Source organism: Ovis canadensis, chromosome 5, assembly GCF_042477335.2.
Source record: "Ovis canadensis isolate MfBH-ARS-UI-01 breed Bighorn chromosome 5, ARS-UI_OviCan_v2, whole genome shotgun sequence".
Taxonomy (NCBI): Eukaryota; Metazoa; Chordata; class Mammalia; order Artiodactyla; family Bovidae; genus Ovis; species Ovis canadensis.
This window is the reverse complement of record NC_091249.1, coordinates 44,491,315-44,511,470: the sequence shown is the minus strand read 5'-3', so window position 1 is coordinate 44,511,470 and position 20,156 is coordinate 44,491,315. Positions and strand designations below refer to the sequence as shown.

At 36.0% G+C, this 20,156-nt stretch overlaps 1 protein-coding gene across 1 annotated transcript in view; it reads left to right on the top strand.

The window, feature by feature from the left end:
- Window positions 1–19,714, top strand: part of SRFBP1 (serum response factor binding protein 1) — a 62,023-nt gene extending 42,309 nt beyond the window's left edge. Inside the window, exons 5-8 of the mRNA XM_069589540.1 lie at window positions 11,134–11,215; window positions 12,190–12,901; window positions 14,395–14,432; window positions 18,619–19,714. Of these exons, the coding sequence (XP_069445641.1) occupies window positions 11,134–11,215; window positions 12,190–12,901; window positions 14,395–14,432; window positions 18,619–18,803 (1,017 nt within the window). The 3' untranslated portion in view covers window positions 18,804–19,714. The remainder of the gene's footprint in view (window positions 1–11,133; window positions 11,216–12,189; window positions 12,902–14,394; window positions 14,433–18,618) is intronic.
- The last annotated feature ends 442 nt before the right edge of the window (window positions 19,715–20,156 follow it).

Below are 20,156 nucleotides of genomic sequence, written 5' to 3'. Positions count from 1 at the left end.
CACATGATAGTATCAATATATATACAAGACAACAAGTGTGGACACAAGTCTATTCTGTACTAGGTTTTTCAGTACCATTTTTCTAGATTCCATGTATGTGTGTTAATATATGATTCTTGTTTTTCTCTTTCTGGCTTACTTTACTCCGTGTAAGAGGCTCTAAGTTCATCCACCTCCTCACTACAACTGACTCAAATTTGTTCCCTTTATGGCTGAGGAATGTTTCATTGTATTTATGGTAACACATCTTCTTTATCCATTCATCTGTCGATGGACGTCTAGTTTGCTTCCATGTCCTGCTGCCGCTGCTGCTAAGTCGCTTCAGTCATGTCTGACTCTGTGCAACCCCATAGACGGCAGCCCACCAGGCTCCCCCGTCCCTGGGATTCTCCAGGCAAGAACACTGAGTGGGTTGCCATTTCCTTCTCCATGTCCTAGCTATTATAAATATTGTTGCAGTGAACATTGGGGTATATGTGTCTTTTAGAATTGTGTTCTTCTCAGGGTATATGCCCAGTAGTGGTATTGCTGGGACATATGGTAGATTTATTTATAGTTTTTTTAAGGAATGTCCATACTGTTTCCCATAATGCAGAAGGATGCCCTTTTCTCCACACCATCTCCAGCATTGATTGTAGATTTTTTGGTGGTGACCAATCTGACTGGTGTGAGGTGATGCCTCATTGTAGTTTTGATTTGCATTTCACTAATAATAAGTGATGTAGAGCATCTTTTCATGTGTTTATTAGCCACCTCTATATTTTGTTTGTGGAGACATGTCTGTTTAGGTCTTCTGCCCATTTTTGATTGGGTTGTTAGTTTTTCTGATATTGAGTTGTATGAGCTGCTTATATATTTTGGAGACTTATCCTTTGTCATTGCTTCATTTGCAGTTATTTTCTCCCATTTTGAGAGTTGTCTTTTCATCTTGTTTATGGCTTTCTTTGCTGTGCAAAAGCTTTGAAGTTTTATTAGGTCCCATTTGTTTATTTTTGTTTTATTTCCATTAATCAAGGAGGTGGGTCAGAGAAAATATTGCTGTGATTTATGTCAGAGAGTACTGCCTGTGTTTTCCTCTAAGAGCATTATAGTTTCTAGTCTTAACATTTAAGTCTTTAATCCATTTTGAGTTTATTTCTGTATGTGTTGTTAGGAAGTGTTCTAATTATATTCTTTTACATGTATCTGACCAGTTTTCCCAGCACCACTTTTTGAAGAGGTTTTCTTTTTTCCATTGTATATTTTTGCCTCCTTTGTCAAAAATAAGGTGCTCATGTATACATGAGTTTATCCGTGGGATTTCTGTCTTATTTCATTGGTGTATATTTCTGTTTTTGTGCCAGTACCATACTGTCTTGGAGGACTGTAACTTTGTAGTATAGTCTGAAGTCAGGGAAGTTGATACCTCCAGCTTGGTTTTTCTTTCTCATGATTGCTTTGGCTATTTGTCGTCTTTTGTGTTTCCATATAAATTGTGAAATGTTTAGTTCTAGTTCTGTGAAAAATGCCATTGATAATTTGATAGGAATTGCATTGATTTGTAGATTGCTTTGGGTAGTACAGTCATTTTGACAATATTGATTCTTCCAATCCAAGAATATGGTAGATTTCTCCATCTGTTTGTGTAGTTATTGGTTTCCTTTATCAGTGTCTTATAATTTTCTGCATGTAGGTCTTTTGTTTCTTTAGGTAATTTTATTCCTAGATGTTTTATTCTTTTTGTTGGAAAGGTGAATGAGATTGTTTCCTTAATTTCTCTTTCTGATTTTTCATTGTTAGTGTATAGAAATGCGAGGGATTTCTGTGTATTGATTTTGTATGCTGTGACTTTACTAAATTCATTGATTAGCTCTAGTAGTTATTTTGCAGTATTTTTAGGGTTTTCTATGTGTAGTATCATGTCATCTGCAAACAGTGAGAGTTTTACTTGTTTTCCAGTCTGGATTCCTTTTTCTTCTTTAATTGCTGTGGCTAGTGGCCACCCACTCCAGTACTCTTGCCTGGAAAATCCCATGGACAGAGGAGGCTGGTAGGCTGCAGTCCATGGGGTCTCTGAGAGTCAGATATGACTGAGTGTCTTCACTTTCACTTTTCACTTTCATTGGAGAAGGAAATGGCAACCCACTCCAGTGTTCTTGCCTGGAGAATCCCAGGGACAGGGGAGCCTGGTGGGCTGCCGTCTGTGGGGTCTCACAGAGTCAGACACAACTGAAGCGACTTAGCAGCAGCAGGATTTCCAAAGCTATATTGAATAATAGTGGTAAGTGTTCCTGATCTTAGAGGAAAAGCTTTTAGTTTTTCACTGTTGAGAATAATGTTTGCTGTGGGTTTCTTGTGTATGGCCTTTATTATGTTGAGGTAAAAATTCCTCCTGCAAATTTTCTGGAGAGGTTTTTTTATTATTATTATTATTATAAATGGGTGCTGAATTTTATCAGAAGCTTTCTCTGCATCTATTGAGATGATTATATGGTTTTTATTTTTCAGTTAATATGGTGTATCACTTTGATTTATTTGCATATATTGAAGAATCCTTGCATCCCTTGGGTAAACCCCACTTGATAATGGTGTTTGTTCCTTTCAATGTGTTGTTGGATTCTGTCTGTTAGAACTTTGTTGAGGATTTTTGCATCTATGTTCATCAGTGATATCAGCCTGTAATTTTCCTTTTCTGTGATATCGTTGTCTGGTTTTGATATCAGGATGGTGATGACCTCATAGACTGAGTTTGGGAGTTTTCCTCCCTCTGCAATTTTTTAGAACAGTTTGAGCAGAGATAGGTGTTAGTTCTTCTCTAAGGCAACAACATTTCAAAGGAATGAACATTGCATGTAAGAGAGCTGTTCCACTTTTAGACTCTCGTTTATATTTACATGTACATTCTCAAAATTCTTTTCAAAATTGAGCACCAAATGTTTTGTGTTCACAGAAATACCCATATGCCAAAATAAAATTTTTCCATTCAAAGATGAGGTGTTTTCCCTTTTTTATTTAATTTATTTGAAATGGAAGAAACTGGAGGTGTGTGAAAACCACAGTTTCCTGAGACTGCTCCAAGGCAAACACTATGTCAACTTCAAATAAGGAAAGTTGTGGTTTCCTGCATATCTCCCAATATTGTGATGACTGTTTCTTGCAGGTGTGGAAGAGAGATTAACAAATCTCTATTTGTTAATAGAGAGTGAAGCTTTTAAGCTTCAAAATATTTTTATTTAAATTTAAGATGTTTGACTATATTTTAACTCTTCTATAAACCTCCACAACATTTTCAGTCTCTCTTCTGAAGTTTATCACGTTCTGCTTTGGATTAGTTGTTTATGCATTTGTTGTAAACTTTTAAATTAGTGAAAGATTCTGAGCCTCAAGAGATGATATTTGTATCCTTTCACCTTCACATAATAAAGTATACTTATATATCAGTCATTCAGTTGAGTCACATCTGACTCTTTGAGACCCCATGGACTGCAGCACACTAGGCCTCCCTGTCCATCAGCAACACCCAGAGCTTGCTCAAACTCATGTCCATCAAGTCGGTGATGCCATCCAAACATCTCATCCTCTGTCGTCCCCTTCTCCTCCCGCCTTCAGTCTTTCCCAGCATCAGGTGGCCTCCCTATTGGAGTTTCAGCTTCAACATCAGACCTTCCGATGAATATTCAGGACTGATTTCTTTTAGGATGGACTGGTTGGTTCCCTTTTGCAGTCCATGGGACTCTTGAATCTTTGCCAACACCATAGTTCAAAAGCATCAATTCTTTGGTGCTTAGTTTTCTTTATAATCCAACTCTCACATCCATACATGATGACTGGAAAAACCATAGCCTTGACTAGACGGACCTTTGTTGGCAAACTAATGTCTCTGCTTTTTAATGTGCTGTCTAGGTTGGTCATAGCTTTTCTTTCAAGGAGCAAGCATCTTTTAATTTCATGGCTGCAGTCACCATCTGCAGTGATTGTGGACCCCAAGAAAATAAAGTCTGTCACAATTTTCATTGTTTCCCCATCTACTTGCTATGAAGTGATGGGACTGGATGCCCTGATCTTACTTTTTTGAATATTGAGTTTTAAGCCAGCTTTTTCACTCTCCTCTTTCACTTTCATCAAGAGGCTCTTTAGTTCCTCTTCACTTTCTGCTATAAGGGTGGTATCATCTGTATATCAGAGGTTATTGATATTTCTCCAAGCAGTCTTGATTCCAGCTTGTCCTTTATCCAGCCTGGCATTTTGCATGATGTACTCATCATATAAGTTAAATAAGCAGGGTGACAATTTACAGCTTTGTCATACTCCTTTCCCAGTTTGGAACCAGTCTGTTGTTCCATCTCCAGTTCTAACTGTTGCTTCTTAACCTGCATACAGATTTCTCAGGAGGCAGGGGTAAGGTAGTCTGGTATTCCCATCTCTTGAAGAATTTTCCACAGTTTGTTGTGGTGTATAATTAAAAGACACTTACTCCTTGGAAGAAAAGTTATGACCAACCTAGATAGCATATTGAAAAGCAGAGACATTACTTTGCCAACAAAGGTCCATCTAGTCAAGGCTATGGTTTTTCCAGTGGTCTGTATGGATGTGAGAGTTGGACTGTAAAGAAAGCTGAGCACTGAAGACTTGATGCTTTTGAACTGTGGTATTGAAGAAGACTCTTGAGAGTCCCTTAGACTGCAAGGAGATCCAACCAGTCCATTCTAAAGGAGATCAGCCCTGGGATTTCTTTGGAAGGAATGATGCTAAGCTGAAACTCCAATACTTTGGCCACCTCATGCGAAGATTTGACTCACTAGAAAAGACTCTGATGCTGGGAGGGATTGGGGGCAGGAGAAGGGGACGACCGAGGATGAGATGGCTGGATGGCATCACTGACTCGATGGACGTGAGTCTGAGTGAACTCCGGGAGTTGGTGATGGACAGGGAGGCCTGGCGTACTGCAATTCATGGGGTCGCAAAGAGTCAGACACAAATGAGCGACTGAACTGAACTGAATTGAACTGATACAGCCAAAGGCTTTATCATAGTCAACAAAGCGGAAGTAGATGTTTTTCTGGAATTCTTTTGCTTTTTCAATGATCCAGTAGATGCTGGCAATTTGATCTCTGGTCCCTCTGCCTTTTCTACATCTAGCTTGAACATCTGGAGTTCACGGTTCACATACAGTTGAAGCCTGGCTTGGAGAATTTTGAGCATTACTTTGCTCTAGTGTATGTGTTTTGTTAGCTGTATATATTTATATTTATATATATATATATATGTAAATTTAAAGAGGGAGAAGCTTAAGTGAGGAAGGAAAAGGGATGGGAAAGAAGTAAGGAAGTTAGATAAAGAATTGGAAGTCCCTTATTTCAGGGACTGTTGTACGTATTCTTGTGAGTTCCTACACTTAACCTCAGTGCCTTAAGGAAAATGTAGATATCTCTTATTGCAGCACATACCCCAAACACTGCCAAAGGTATGAACTTAGCCCACTTGATTAATAAGCCTCTTTTTGTTTTTATGTTTATATTTAATTTCTTTACAAAAAGATTTGAGGGTGGCTTGGAATTGAGTCACAAAATGAAGGAAAGTTATTTGAAATAGTTCAGAAGAAAGCTTGTTGAGAATACCAGATTGAATTTAGAAACCTGACTTTGAGTTCTCACTTGTTCCTAACTGGCCAAGTGGTCTTGAAGTCAAGTCAATACTGTTAATTTAATTGTTGATAAAATCTGTGATCTCTATTCTGTTTACTTCTTTAATCTCTTGTTAAAATTTGAACTTAAAAAATTAAATGAATGATTTCTAATTGCTTTCTGAAGAATAAAGTTAAAGAAAGGTTTAAAGTGTTAAATTTGACAATTTTTTACTTAGAAAATTTTATAAATTTATTTCAATGTTTGCTGTAATATATAAAATTTGATATTTTTAACTAAGACTTTATCCAAATCAAACAATTTAAGAACTGCTGGCATACCTTGGGGATACTGGGTGTTCAATTTCAGACCACCTCAGTAAAGCAAATAACCACAATAAAACAATACACAAATTTTTGGTTTCCCAGTGCATGTAAAAGTCATGTTTGCACTACTGTAGACTATGAAATGTATAATAGCATTATGTCTAAAAAAATGTGCATACCTTTATTTAAAAATACTACATTGCTGAAAAGTACTAGCCATCATCTGAGTCTGCAGCAAGTTTATTCTTTTTGCTGGTGGAGGGTCTTACCTTGAAATTTATGACTGCTGACTGATCAGGGTGGTGGTTGCTGAATTTTGGTACTTTAATAATGTTCTCCCTTCATTTTTTTTTTTTCTGAAAGAGTTTGAAAAGGATTGGCATTAGAGAAACCCATTCGTCTCCTTATGTTTTTTTAAGCAGAATTGTATTCCTACCAAAGGAGTAGTGTTTATCCTAGCTACTGTTAAGAACATGGACACTGCTTCATAGTACTGGACACTGCTATAGTATGGACACTGCCTCAACAAGCCAGCTTCCTCTGTCCATGAAATTCTGCAGGCAAGAACACTGGAGTGGGTTGCCATTCCCTTCTCCAGGGGATCTTCCTGACCCAGGGATCGAACCTGGGTCTCCCACATTGCATTCTTTACCATCTGAGCCACCAGGGCTTGTCATCGCACACTAGCTGTCAAACTAGGAAGCACAAAGAATGAGAATTCGTTATACATCTTTATTTTTAAGTAATTACTCATCAACAGTGTACTTCAGAAGAATAATAAAAATTTTATTTGCTGATATCATTAACTGTTTTCTTTAAAAACATAAATTGCATATAATCACAAAACCTAAAGCTGTGATATACATAATTCTACTTATTGTTATGTAATCATACCTGATTAGTAACTACTTATTAGTTTTATAGACCTTATTAGTTTTATAGACTTATTAGTTTTATAGTTTTATAGTAACTACTTATTAGTTTTATAGCTTGTCAACTCAAGCCTTAATGTTTTTGTTTGAATTCACTGCTTACATTTGGGTACATAAGCAATATACTGTACAACTCCAATTGTAACAACTAGTATGAATGCCAACCCTAGGATTATGGAATACAATGACTCTTTTTTTACTCAATCTCACTTCTTATTAACCTGGTATTCTTCCCAAATAAGTCCACTGCAAAGGTTGCAGCATAGAAATACAGTGAAACAGAATGATATGTAACTAATAAGAATAACTCTTCATTTATTAGAAGTCATATGTAATTGTACAATTTTAAATCATATTCTAGGGCTTTTTTTTTTTTAATAAAATATACTGAAATTGGATCACTAAGTTAGATTACTCTGAGAGATCTTCCAGAGCCAGAGCATAGAAGTAGCATTGCTAAGTAAATTCAAAGATAAAGTGATTCTTGTCAAGGTAGTGTTACTTAGTATCTACACTTGATATGCATGTATTACCACTGTTCTTTTAAACTTTTTCTGACTTAACTGGAAAGATGCAGCTAGCTCTGGAAAGAAAAACACCCAGGTCATTAAAACTCTTTGCAAGTTGTCAAAACAGAGATTTGGTAACAGTAATAAATATAGCTTTGAACAATTATACATGAATACATTAGTCAAAATCTATTTTTGATTCCCAGAACTTCTTATCTAAAACATGTGAAATTAATTCACATGATAAAAATAGTTACTTTCTAGTTTTTCTGCTTTACAGATACAGTTGTTCATATATCATCAGGAATTTTCTTTGAAGTGAATTGAATTTTTAGTAGCTACCCAGGGAAAATGCAATTTGCACCCCATTCCAGTACTCTTGCCTGGAAAATACCATGGATGTGAAGAGTCCAACACGACTGAGTGACTTCACTTTCACTTTTCAGGAAATGGCAACCCACTCCAGTGTTCTTGCCTGGAGAATCCCAGGGACAAGGGAGCCTAGTGGGCTGCCGCCTATTGGGTCGCACAGATCGGACACGACTGAAGCGACTTAGCAGCAGCAGCAGGGAAAATATACTGAAAGAAACAATTAAAGAAAAAACAGATGCTGTTGGAATGTATTCTTTTCCCTTGTAACGTAAAGAAAGATCCTTGTGGTGTGTATAACCTTTGTCAGGACTAGTTGTTTGTTGTCATTGTCACTGTTTTCACATATAAGTGTTTTTACATAGAATTAGTCCTGAGGATTAAGAATAGTGCCTCTGCATTGCGCACCAAGTTGTTTCTACTACGCCAGAATATCTTATTATATCACAGTTCAGGAAGAACATTTACTGCATTTAGGGCTATAACCCATTGCCTCAATTTGGCAGCAGAACTGTCAGGGCAGTGCTTCTGTTTTAAATTCAAGTTTTAGACATCATGAGCTTGCTTAAAAAAAAAAATTTTTTTTTTCTGTTTTCATCAGTTTTTGGTTGATCCCCACTGAAGATTCTTCTTGCATGTAATATAGAGCAACATTAACTCGTTCCATAAAGGACCATATTGTAAATATTTTAGGCTTTCTATGCCTTACAATCTTTGTCACAACTATTGAACAATACAATGGTGACATAATGCAGCCATAGATGAATGAATTTGGTTTTATGTTCCAGTAAAACTTTATTTTTAAAAGCAGATAGCAGGTGAGAAACTGGCACATGAGTTAGTTTGCCAGCCACTGATTTTGAAAATCAAATACTTCTACAGATATGTGTGTGTGTGTGTGTGTGTGTGTGAGAGAGAGAGAGAGAGAGAGAGAGAGAGAGAGAGAAATGGCAGTTCTCTGTTAGTCATCCCCCACCTTCAGTTACAGGTGATTCTTATGGAATTTACCCCCACATCAATATGTTTATATTAATACATTTTAAGCACTAGCTATTGACTTCCTGCTGTGGTTTACAAGGATTTAGATCTCTTTCCTCCTTCAGCCTCTGGGTCATATATGTACCCTCTTTATCTCTTCTGTCATCCTAATATGCTTGGGTTAGATTTAGATGAGGTGAACATTTAGTGATTGTTATTTTGGCTATGAGTCATTTAGTGAATGTTTATTACTTTTGTTTTTCTGTATAATATTTCTACTTATAGTTTGTAATTTTTATGTTTATTTTGTTGATTTGTCTGTGTACTCTGTGTAAAACCAAATTCCTCATTGGTTTTTGAAATCGTCTCAAGATATTTAATAACACTAGGTATTCTGAATATAAATCTAAATTCCCCATCACCATCCTGGGCATTTGGATTTCCTATTTCTCATATCCATGCCTTCCTCACTCTTTTTATTTCCTTCCTCATTTAGTGGAGCCAGTAGCTTCTTCCAGCTTGGCTTGTGGGAGGCTACATCCCACCTTTACTTCAGTGTTATTCACTTTCTGTCTCCTGTGTCTCTGTATCCAAGTGTCTTCCTTATAAGGACACTGGTCATAATAGATTTAAACCCCATCCTAAACCAGTATGCTGTCCTCTTAATTATATCTGCAATGCCCTTGTTCCTATTTCCAACTAGGATCACGTTTTTAGTTTCTTGTTAGGTATAAAATTTGAGGGTAATACCATTTGACCCAAGATAAAAAAGGTAATTAGGCAACAAGTGATCCTAGCACAGGATTTGCACCAGGTCTAAAGTTGTTTTCTGAGTGATTTTTACCTAGATAAATTATCCAAACAGAATAGGTTTCAAGTTATTATCTTGCTTTTCCTTAGGTACTCATCTGTGTTTATTACTGGGAGGAAAAGAGCCTTATTGGGCTATTAACAATGAGGGTAAATATAAAGCTGTTTAAAATTTATAGCTATGCTTTCACACACTAGTGGAATTTTTACGTGCTTCAGGGAGAGTTTATTGAATACCAGCTATTATCAGTTATTGTTTTAGGCATTAGGTCTACAGGAATGTGGAAGACAAAGTCCCTGCCTCTTGTGATGTGAAGTAAATGGTGATGAAAAGTATTGTGTTAATTCAGATAACATTTGAGCAGAGACCTGAATACAATGAAATGATCAGCCAAGTAGAGAAGAACTTGCAAAGGGATAGCTTAAGCATCAGAAGGCAGTAAAGCTTTCAAAAGAACCCATAAGGAAGTAGCATGATCTGGTTACATTTAAACTTCACTGTGACTGCTATATGGAAAATAGTCTGTGGAAGAACAAAAGCCAGTGGAGAATGACCAGTTATGGGCTTACTGCGTTGGTCCAGGTGAGAGGTGTTAGTGATTTGGTCAAAGGAAGTAAGCAGAAATGGTGATTAGTGACTGATTCTGGATAGATTTTGCAGACGAAATCACAGCATTTGCTGAAGGATTTATCGTGAGCTGTGAAGAAAGGAGAAACGTAATGGAAGAATCATGAGTTTTAGCCCTTAACCACCAGAAAAATTAAACTTATATCTAATAAGATGGAAAAAGATTTAAAGTTTCAGGAGAAAATCACAGAATTTTCTTTTAACATGTCAAGTAGGTAGTTGGATATATGAGTCCAGAGATCAAGTTAGAGCTTGAGGTAGAAATTTGGAAGTTTCAACCACAGATGATATTTATTTAAAGTAGTCTGAACTATGAATTTTCTCAGTGAATAAATACTATGTGTGTGTGTGTCTGTATGTTTGTGTATGTGTATACACACACACACACACACACACACATATATATCATTATATGTATATAATCCCATTTGGTCATCATCAAACATCTACAAAGTGTTGTCTATAAGCCAGGCACTGGTGAAAGGTTCTGAGAATGAAATAGTGGTATTAGTCATTGAACATAAAAATATATAGTATTTGATAACTTTAGGTCTCTGGTAAATGGAACTTCAGGCGTTATATTAGTCATGGATTGTATCAGCCAGCTGAGTACTAATATGGTACTTGATTCTTTCACGTTAGTTTAGTATTCTGTACTAGATTTTCAAACTCTGACTGCAGGATCTATATTACACTTTTTAATATATCACACGTGATGCCTACCACAATTCTGGAACAATATTAATTACTCAAAGAATATTTGTTAATTGATTACATAATTTTAACTGTCAAGAACAGTAGTATTTTTTTCAACATGTTATCTTTAGAATGCATTATACAGGTGAGTTACCTAGTTAGAATATTAACAAATTTCTGTTCCCTAACTCTTAACTTTCAAAAATTATAATGAGTTGCATTTTATTCACTTCTTGGTAGTGTTAGTTTTTATTCCCATGTGTTTATTATCTCAATTTGCAGCCTGATTCGACTGCTGCTGAAAGAGCAGTTGCTAGACTAGCAGTGCACCCTCTTCTGAAGAAAAAAATTGATGTGCTAAAAGGTATGAATTAAATGACTTAAGCCATTTTCAGTAAATAATTTGAATAAATGGCCATTCGTTTATTTACTTTTATGATTTTTTTTAACTTTTGAGGATCTTTTACATTATAAATGTCCTTTCAAATGCTTCCAAATGTAGGAAACTACCTGAAAATTTTTTATATCTAAAAAATTCTGCATTTTTTCTAAATTCCTAAATTTTATAAATTCTTAAAATAGATAATATTCATGGTAATATTAAATACAACTGACTTTCTAAATATTTTGCTATGTTTAGTCACTCACTTGTGTCCAACTCTCCGACCCCATGGACTGTAGCCTGCCAGGTTCCTCTATCCATGGAGATTCTCAAGGCAAGAATCCTGAAGTAGGTTGCCATGCCCTCCTCCAGAGGATCTTCCCAACCCAGGGATCAAACCCATGTCTCCCGCATTGCAGGCAAATTCTTTTTACCATCTGAGCCACCACGGAAGCCCTTTCTAAATATTGATGTAATTCATATTATTACTTACCTTGCCATTTAGTCATATAATTTTATTTATGTTTGTATATTATAAAATATAATGAAAGAACTAAATGCTTCTGACACAGATTAGAAGATAATTATTTTTATGCCTGAAAGCACAATTTATAATGCCCTGCAATGTATTAATACATTATTGCTATAGAAATTAAAATTGCCATTTTATTCATTTATATTCAGTGAAGTTTTTACTGTTCTTAATATCATACATGAAAGAATAAATTTAATTTTAGAGATTTAAAATGGATACCTCTGAGCATTTCATAAATGTTCTGGTTTTCTAAAAGTTAATAGAATTCTTTGTGAATTTGCACCTATTATATATATTTAATTTAAATTCCAATCATTGTTAAGTATTTCCAAATAATTTAAGAAATACGGTACTAAAACAGTGATTTTTTTTTATTATTTGTTTCAGTGCTGAAACAAGTCATGTGCTGTTTCTCTTGCAGCTGCTGTCAAATCCTTTAAAGATGCAAGACAAAATGTTGTTGAAGTTAAGTCATCAAACAGTGCTTCAGAAGAAAATCATTCCAAGGACACTTTGTGTTCAAATGATGATGCCAGTAAGTTACAGCATGAAGGAACTGTTATCCATGAACAAAAAGAGAAGGAAGCCAAAATATTGGCAAAGAAACCAATAAATAATTCAAAAGAAAAAATAGCCAAGATGGATCATGGACCCAAAGCAATGGACGTCGCAAATTCTCTATCAAAGCCTTCCGAGAAAGATTCTGCAACTCCCTCAGCATCCCAGAAGACACCTTCTGACCCCAAAATGAAAGCATTAAGTAAAACCAAAAAAATGAAAGAGTCCAGTAGCTCACTTGATGTTGACAGTGATGGAGAAGAATTATATGAAGAACAGAAGGAATATTTTGATGATAGCACAGAAGAAAGGTTTTACAAACAGTCTTCCATGTCTGAGGATAGTGATAGTGGTGATGACTTCTTCATTGGGAAAGTCAAACGGGCACGAAAGAAGGAAAGTAGTTGTCGTTTTTCAGATAAGGAACAAAACCCCCCCAAAAAATTGTTGCTTGAAGAAGGTAAACTTGAAACCCATCAAAATTTACAAAATGATAAAAACAAGCCACGTACAGAGGCAAGGAGGTTTGAATCAGTGTTTTTCCAGTCTTTATCTGGATCTAAGAGCCTTGAAAGGTAAGAATATTTTTTCATTCTGAAATAATTATTAATTCTTAATTTGTGAAAGATATGAAATATCTACACATCCTGACATTGAGATGGCTGTCTCATACATAATTCTAGTTTGAACACAATTTGTGTTTAGACTTGGCCCTCTCCAACTTTATATTGGAGTAATATTTACAAATATACGTTATGATAATGCCAAATTCTTCCAGCCTCATCAGAAAATGAGATAATATAGATAATTTATCTAATATAATGTCTAGCTAATTTAAGTGTATTCCTTCACTATCAAAGTTTTGAAACTTTTGAGTTAACTTTTGGTGAAAACTTTTGAAAATGTCTCATGTATTTCACTTTGTAAACAGAACTTTCTGAAAAGACTGTGGTGAATTTTTTTTTGTTTTGTTTTTTCTCTTGTTGACCTAGAGCATTATTGTAAAACAATTGTTTTATACATTTTCCTGTTTCAGTATATAAGGCTGCTTGCTTGCCCTAACACCAAGTGTCTCCAGACTGCTTTCTATTTGGTGGTGCTTATACTTGGTGGTCATCCTTATCCCTTCTGTAATCACTGCTTTTTCCAGCTGTTTTGTTGTAAATCAATAGGTTTAATTTCATTTTTAATTCTAATGTTAGGCGATATCTTTACATTTTAGAATAAAAATCACAGTTAGCTATCTTCTTCAGTAACAAATTTTCTATAATAAATAGGTTAGGCATAATTTTTAATAAAACAGAAAAAAGTGATGTTGAAATTTTCCCAGAAAGTAAGAGTATGGAAAAGATAGATAAGCCATCTTTGAAGCTGTGAAAATTATTAAATTAGTCCTTGTAGCTCCCAACTCTGCCTTCAAAAGATTTATTTTTTTTCCTCACTTGAAAATTACATACCACTATCCCTTTCTTTTCCCCAAAATTGTTAACTTAATTTTTGTTACATGTGATTCATTGCTCCAATAAGAAGATTTTTGAACTTCTTTGTCTAGATAGTTCTCAAGCATCCAAGGTAACCAAGACAGGATATTTTATAGCCAGAAGTCATGATAAGGATGTTGAGAGGAAGATTCCTACATACTTCTGTAGTGATACTCTGCTCAGTCGTGTCTGACTCTGCAACCCCACAGACTGTAGCCCACCAGCGTCCCTTGTCCATGGGATTCTCCAGGCAAGAATACTAAAAGGGGCTGCTGATCCCTACTCCAGAGGATCTTCCCCACCCAAGGATCACACCCATTTCTCTTGCGTCTCCTGCATTGGCAGGTGGATTCTTCACCACCTTTACTAGTGCCGCCTAGGAAGTCCATAGTGATATTGGGATCTAACAGACCTTTGATGTAGCTGGAACATGGGGTTTTCATAATTTTTTAATTGTTTCTAGTGGGGGAGGTAAAGGAGCATGATAGTTTTTAAAGTGAGTTTTATCAACATTTTTATGTTGTCTTCTTAAAGTCAGAGGATTTATTTCAATATTAAATATCCTAATGGTGTTTTTCTTCTTTTAGAAATCACAGAGAACAGGTTCCAAGAGGCAAAACTCTGGGTATGTACTAATAACTACCTGACTTTCACATACAGTTGAGCAGTTCCTTTCCGAAGAGGAAAGAAGAAAAACTCTGGTTGCTGACTTGTTATTTAGTCATGAAGTCGTATCTGAGACCTTTGTGTCTGAGTCTTTTGTAACCCTGTGGACTGTAGCCTGCCAGGCTCCTCTGTCCATAGGATTTCCCAGGCAAGAATACTGGAGTGGGTTGCCGTTTCCTTCTCCAAGGGATCTTCCCAAGCCAGGGATTGAACCTGTGTCTCCTGATTCTTAACCACTGAGCCACCAGAGAATCCTGGTTGCTTGGTAGTCTGAATAAGTTCTGTGCCCACAGAAATGAAAATAGAGCATCTTGTAATTATCAGTATAGTTTTTTGTTTTTTTATTTTATGTGGTTTTTTAACTCTCTCTGTTCTGCCAGTAGGAAAGATACAGACACAACGTATTAGTAATATTGAGTCTGATTTCAGTTCAGTTCACTCACTCAGTCATCTGACTCTTCGCTGCCCCATGGACTGCAGCACCCCAGGCCTCCCTGTCCATCAGCAATTTCCCGGAGTTTACTCAAATTCATGTCTATTGAGTTGGTGATGCCATCCAACCATCTCATCCTCTGTCATCCCCTTCTTCCACCTTCAGTCTTTCCCAGCATCAGGGTCTTTTCTAATGAGTCAGTTCTTTGCATCAGGTGGCCAAAGTATTGGAGTTTCACCTTCAGCAACAGTCCTTCCAATGAATATTCAAGACTGATTTCCTTTAGGATGGACTGGATCTCCTTGCAGTCCAAGGGACTCTCAAGAGTCTTTGCCAACACCACAGTTCAAAAGCGTTAATTCTTCAGCACTCAGCTTTCTTTATAGTCAGCTCTTACAAGCATCCATGACAACTGGAAGAACCATCGCTTTGAATAGATTGACCTTTATTGGCAGGGTAATGTCTCTGCTTTTTAATATGCTCTCTGGGTTGGTCATAGCTTTTCTTCCAAGGAGGAAGTGAAGTGAAGTGAAGTCACTCAGTCGTGTCCGACTCTTTGTGACCCCATGGACTGTAGCCCACCAGGTTCCTCCACCCATGGGATTCTCCAGGCAAGAGTACTGGAGTGGGTTGCCGTTTCCTTCTCCAGGGTATCTTTCCAACCCAGGGTTCGAACCCAGGTCTCCCACATTGTGGGCAGACGCTTTTGCAAGTGTCTTTTAATTTCATGGCTGCAGTCACCATCTGCAGTGATTTTGGAACGCCCAAAATAAAGTCTCTCACTGTATCCATTGTTTCCCCATCTATTTCCCATGAAGTGATGGGACCAGATGCCATGATCTTAGTTTTCTGAGCTTTAAGCCAACTTTTTCACTCTCCTTTTTCACTTTCATCAAGAGGCTCTTTAGTTCTTCTTCACTTTCTGCCATAAGGGTGGTGTCATCTGCATATCTGAGGTTGTTGATATTTCTCCCAGAAATCTTGATTCCAGCTTGTGCTTCATCCAGCCTAGCATTTCACATGATGTATTCTGCATATGAGTTGAAATAGCAGGGTGACAATATACAGATTTGACGTACTCCTTTCGCAATTTGTAATCAGTCTGTTGTTCCATGTCCAATTCTAACTGTTACTTCTTGACCTGCATACAGATTTCTCAGGAGGCAGGCAAGGTGATCTGGTATTCCCATCTCCTGAAGAATTTTCCATAGTTTGTTGTGATCCACACAGTCAGGCTTTAGTGTAGTCAATAAAGCAGATGTTTTTCTGGAATTCATTGGTTTTTTCATGATCCGATGGATGTTGGCAGTTTGATCTCTGGTTCCTCTGCCTTTTCTAAAACCAGCTTGAACATCTGGAAGTTCATGGTTCACATATTGTTGAAACCTGGCTTGGAGAATTTTGAGCATTATTTTGCTAGCGTGTGAGATGAGTGCAATAATTTGAACAGTCTTTGGCATTGCCTTTCTTTGGGATCAGAATGAAAACTGACCTTTTCCAGTCCTGTGGCCACTGCTGAGTTTTCTAAATTTGCTGGCATATTGAGTGCAGCACTTTCACAGCATCATCTTTTAGGATTTGAAATAACTCATTTGGAATTCCACCACCTCCACTAGCTTTGTTCATAGTGATGTTTCCTATGGCCCACTTGACTTCGCATTCCAGGATGTCTGGCTCTCGGTGAATGATCATACCATTGTGGTTATCTGGGTCATGAAGATCCTTTTTGTACAGTTTTTCTGTGTATTCTTGCCACCTCTTCTTAATATCTTCTGCTTCTGTTAGGCCCATACTGTTTCTGTCCTTTATTGTGCCCATCTTTGCATGAAATGTTCCCTTGGTATCTCTAATTTTCTTGAAGAGATCTCTAGCCTTTTCCATTCTGTTGTTTTCCTCTATTTCTTTGCATGGGTCACTGAGGAAGGTTTTCATATCTCTTCTTGCTATTCTTCGGAACTCTGCATTCAAATGGGTATATCTTTCCTGTTCTCCTTTGCCTTCTCTTCTTTGCATTTATGAGAAAGCCATACCTTTACTCTTATCTCTGCTCCAGGGCTACATCTCTATAGGTCTTTACTACTTAAAATCTTTCTCCATCTTATCTCTCACAGTTTAGAGTCCAAAGGCTTTTCTAAACCTTAAATGCCCAATAATCTGTACCCTCTTTTCCCTTTTGTATCTGCCTGTGAATTGGCCAGTTTTTTCCTGAACTCTTCTCTTTTTCTTTTTAGTACTTTGCCAAAGAGCCATCAGTACACTAATCTTTTTATTCTTTCCAGACACTTCCCTTGTGCTGCAATTCCATAAGCATGTAGCTTGCTTCCTAAGTTTTAACTAGCAACAGTTTTACCTTTTCCTAACACATAGGATACTCACTTGTAATACATAGGATACTCACTTGTAGCCTTAGATATCGTTTCCTTACCACCTACTACAGAACTGTAAAATCCATGCCACATTTTTATGTTATTTTAATGACTGTATAAAGTCATTGGTAAATACGTGGCCTTATATTCACAAATACAGAATAGCTGCAAATTTAAAAATTCCCACATCTTCCTAATAAGACCCAATTAGAACGTGTTGTTTTTACTTAGCTTATAAATTTATATTTAATTTATCCATTTATTTTCACATGCAAGTATGCTTTACATAGTTTTTAAAATACATATCAGTTTAGAAATACTATCTTATTCAAATTTTAGGTTACATGAAATGGTTTCATTTAACATTTTAATTCTTCACTCTATCACTAGAGGCACTCTTGGGAGTATTATAACAGATTTCTAGAGCACGTGTGATTTGTACAAGATATGGGATGTTTTGAATCTGTGTGCAGTGATCTTTGGAAATGTTATCCCAATTGTACACTTGTTTCAATAACATTATGACATTTGCTTTTTAAGATCTTTAAAAGGCCTCTTGACAATGATGGCTAACTAGCAGTGGAGAAATTATGCACCCCTAGGACTGATTAATAAATTGGTATTAAATTTTTTGCCTTGTCTTTCTGATCCTATAAATGTGCATTGATTCAGTCCTTCCAGGCCTGTATGTCTCTCAGTACTTTGTTGAAAGTAAGATAATAGAAGTTTCTCATAATGAAAGAGGTGAGCTAGATTACAAATTGCCACCCTCGTATTTGGTGGATAACTTAATGGTCAGAAAGAACAGTGTCTTAAATTTGGGTAGATATTGCAGTCACAAATTTTTTGTTCAGTAACAGAAGGGAGTGGAATCAATTAATAGCCCTTTAAATAGCTCACCCATCAACACTGTTGAATTCAATATTTTAGTTAAAACATGTGAGTTTTCTGGCTGCATTGCTCCACACACAGATATCATATGCCAATGAATCATATTCCTTTAAAAATACAAAATACTCTCCTTTTAAAAGTTTGTTTCCTTATGTGTTGTCTGGACTGTGTTTCCTTTTTTAATGTCAATGTAAAAAGATAGAACAGCATATACTAGGAGGCATGCAACGAACATCCATTGACAACAGAAAGCGTGTGTCCCAAAATTCACTGGCCGTATGTGTATTCCAACTTCAAAGTTCCCAGGAGGGCTTAGATTTTTTCACAGTTTGAGGTATTCTACCTAAGTAAAACTAAATTTCTTCCTTAAATACTGGTTTGAGAAGATAAAATGTTTGTCTCGTATGCTATTTATGTATAGACTTAGTTTTCATTAATTTTGTTTTCTCCTGCAGATTTTCAGCACATTGAACCTCAGATCAAGAGTCAGTTTAATAAGAAAGCACAAAGAGGATTTGAAAATACAAAACAGAAATCACAGCTGCCTCTTCATCCTTCATGGGAAGCAAGCCGGCGGCGAAAAGAACAGCAATCCAAAATTGCTGTGTTTCAGGGGAAAAAAATTACCTTTGATGATTGATCAGTACTATATTTTTTGTCAACTTCTCTGTCTAAGTTTGATTTTCTTCTTATTTTTTAAACTAGCTCATTATTAAAATATATATTTAAGTAAGTCTCTGAATGGGTTATAGAAATGAGTTGGTTTTGTCTTTTTTAAGTGTGTTCGTGTTACATTTAAGCTTCTGTAGATCAAGTACATACTTAATTTTGAATATGTCTAGACTGTTGTCCCTCTATAAAAGAATTTGGAGATGATAGCTATCTCAGATTTTCTCATTTGTTTTTTTCATGAAGTATATTTCACTATGTCAGCTCTGTGTTTCCTTACTTTGAAAATAAATGTTGAGTGATATTTGAAATAATAATGGAAAAATATGAGGAAAGTGTAGCTATTTAAAACAGACTATTTTTACTGGAAGTTACTCCTGTTAGCAAAACTAAGATGATAACTTTTATTATGGGTATACAGATAATAAGGTATATAAGTAAATAATAGTTTTTATTATAGTTTTAATTATTTGTAATGTTTTAGTTTTTGACTGTTTAAAATAGTTTCCAGGGAAATTTTTGGATTTTATGTTTAGTCATTTAGGCAGCATTCATGTTCAAATGTTGCAACCAACCAAAAATTGGTTTTACTGTATATAAAATTTCTGTCAAATCATAAATATATAACGTACTAGACCTGTGTTCTTTATAGAAACAGTTTTTGAGGAATCATAGGTTTGGAATTTACAAGAGCAAATTCTGAAGGAGATATGATTACAGAAGCATTTTCACTGATAGCTAAGCAGAGGTTATAACTCACTGAAGAAGGGACTGCTTAATATTTCATAGTACTGTTATTTAAAAGGGAAACAGAATTTTAAAAATCCCTTCAAATGTTTCGCTTCTTGCTACTGGGAGAAATTAAAGTTCTTGGTTAACTGAGTAATGCTAACTAAATTCTATTTTTTCTATGCATTGATCCTATTAATGATGATAAAACGCTTTCTGGTGGTAGAAATTCAGGAACTCTGGAAAGTCATTTTTATCTTTTTCAAAAGCTTAAGAGTTTAGATAACTAAAGCAGTAGAATTCAAGAGGTTATACGGAAAGAAAATTATTTTTGCTGTGTTAAATGCAAAATTTGTTTTTTAAGTTTGTTTACAGTTATGTACAAAATTATGTCAAATTGAAATTAATTTGAATTGAAAGTTTAATTATGAAAAACTACTCCAAGAAAGTTGAAAAATAATGTTTCTATCCCTACCCAGATTTAGCCAAGCCGTGAGGTTGAGAGCACTATTTGTCAACCCAGCACTTCTAACCCTAACTTCAAGGAGTTAGGGTTTGACTACAAAGTTAGAAGAAAGAGGCCACACAAGACTAC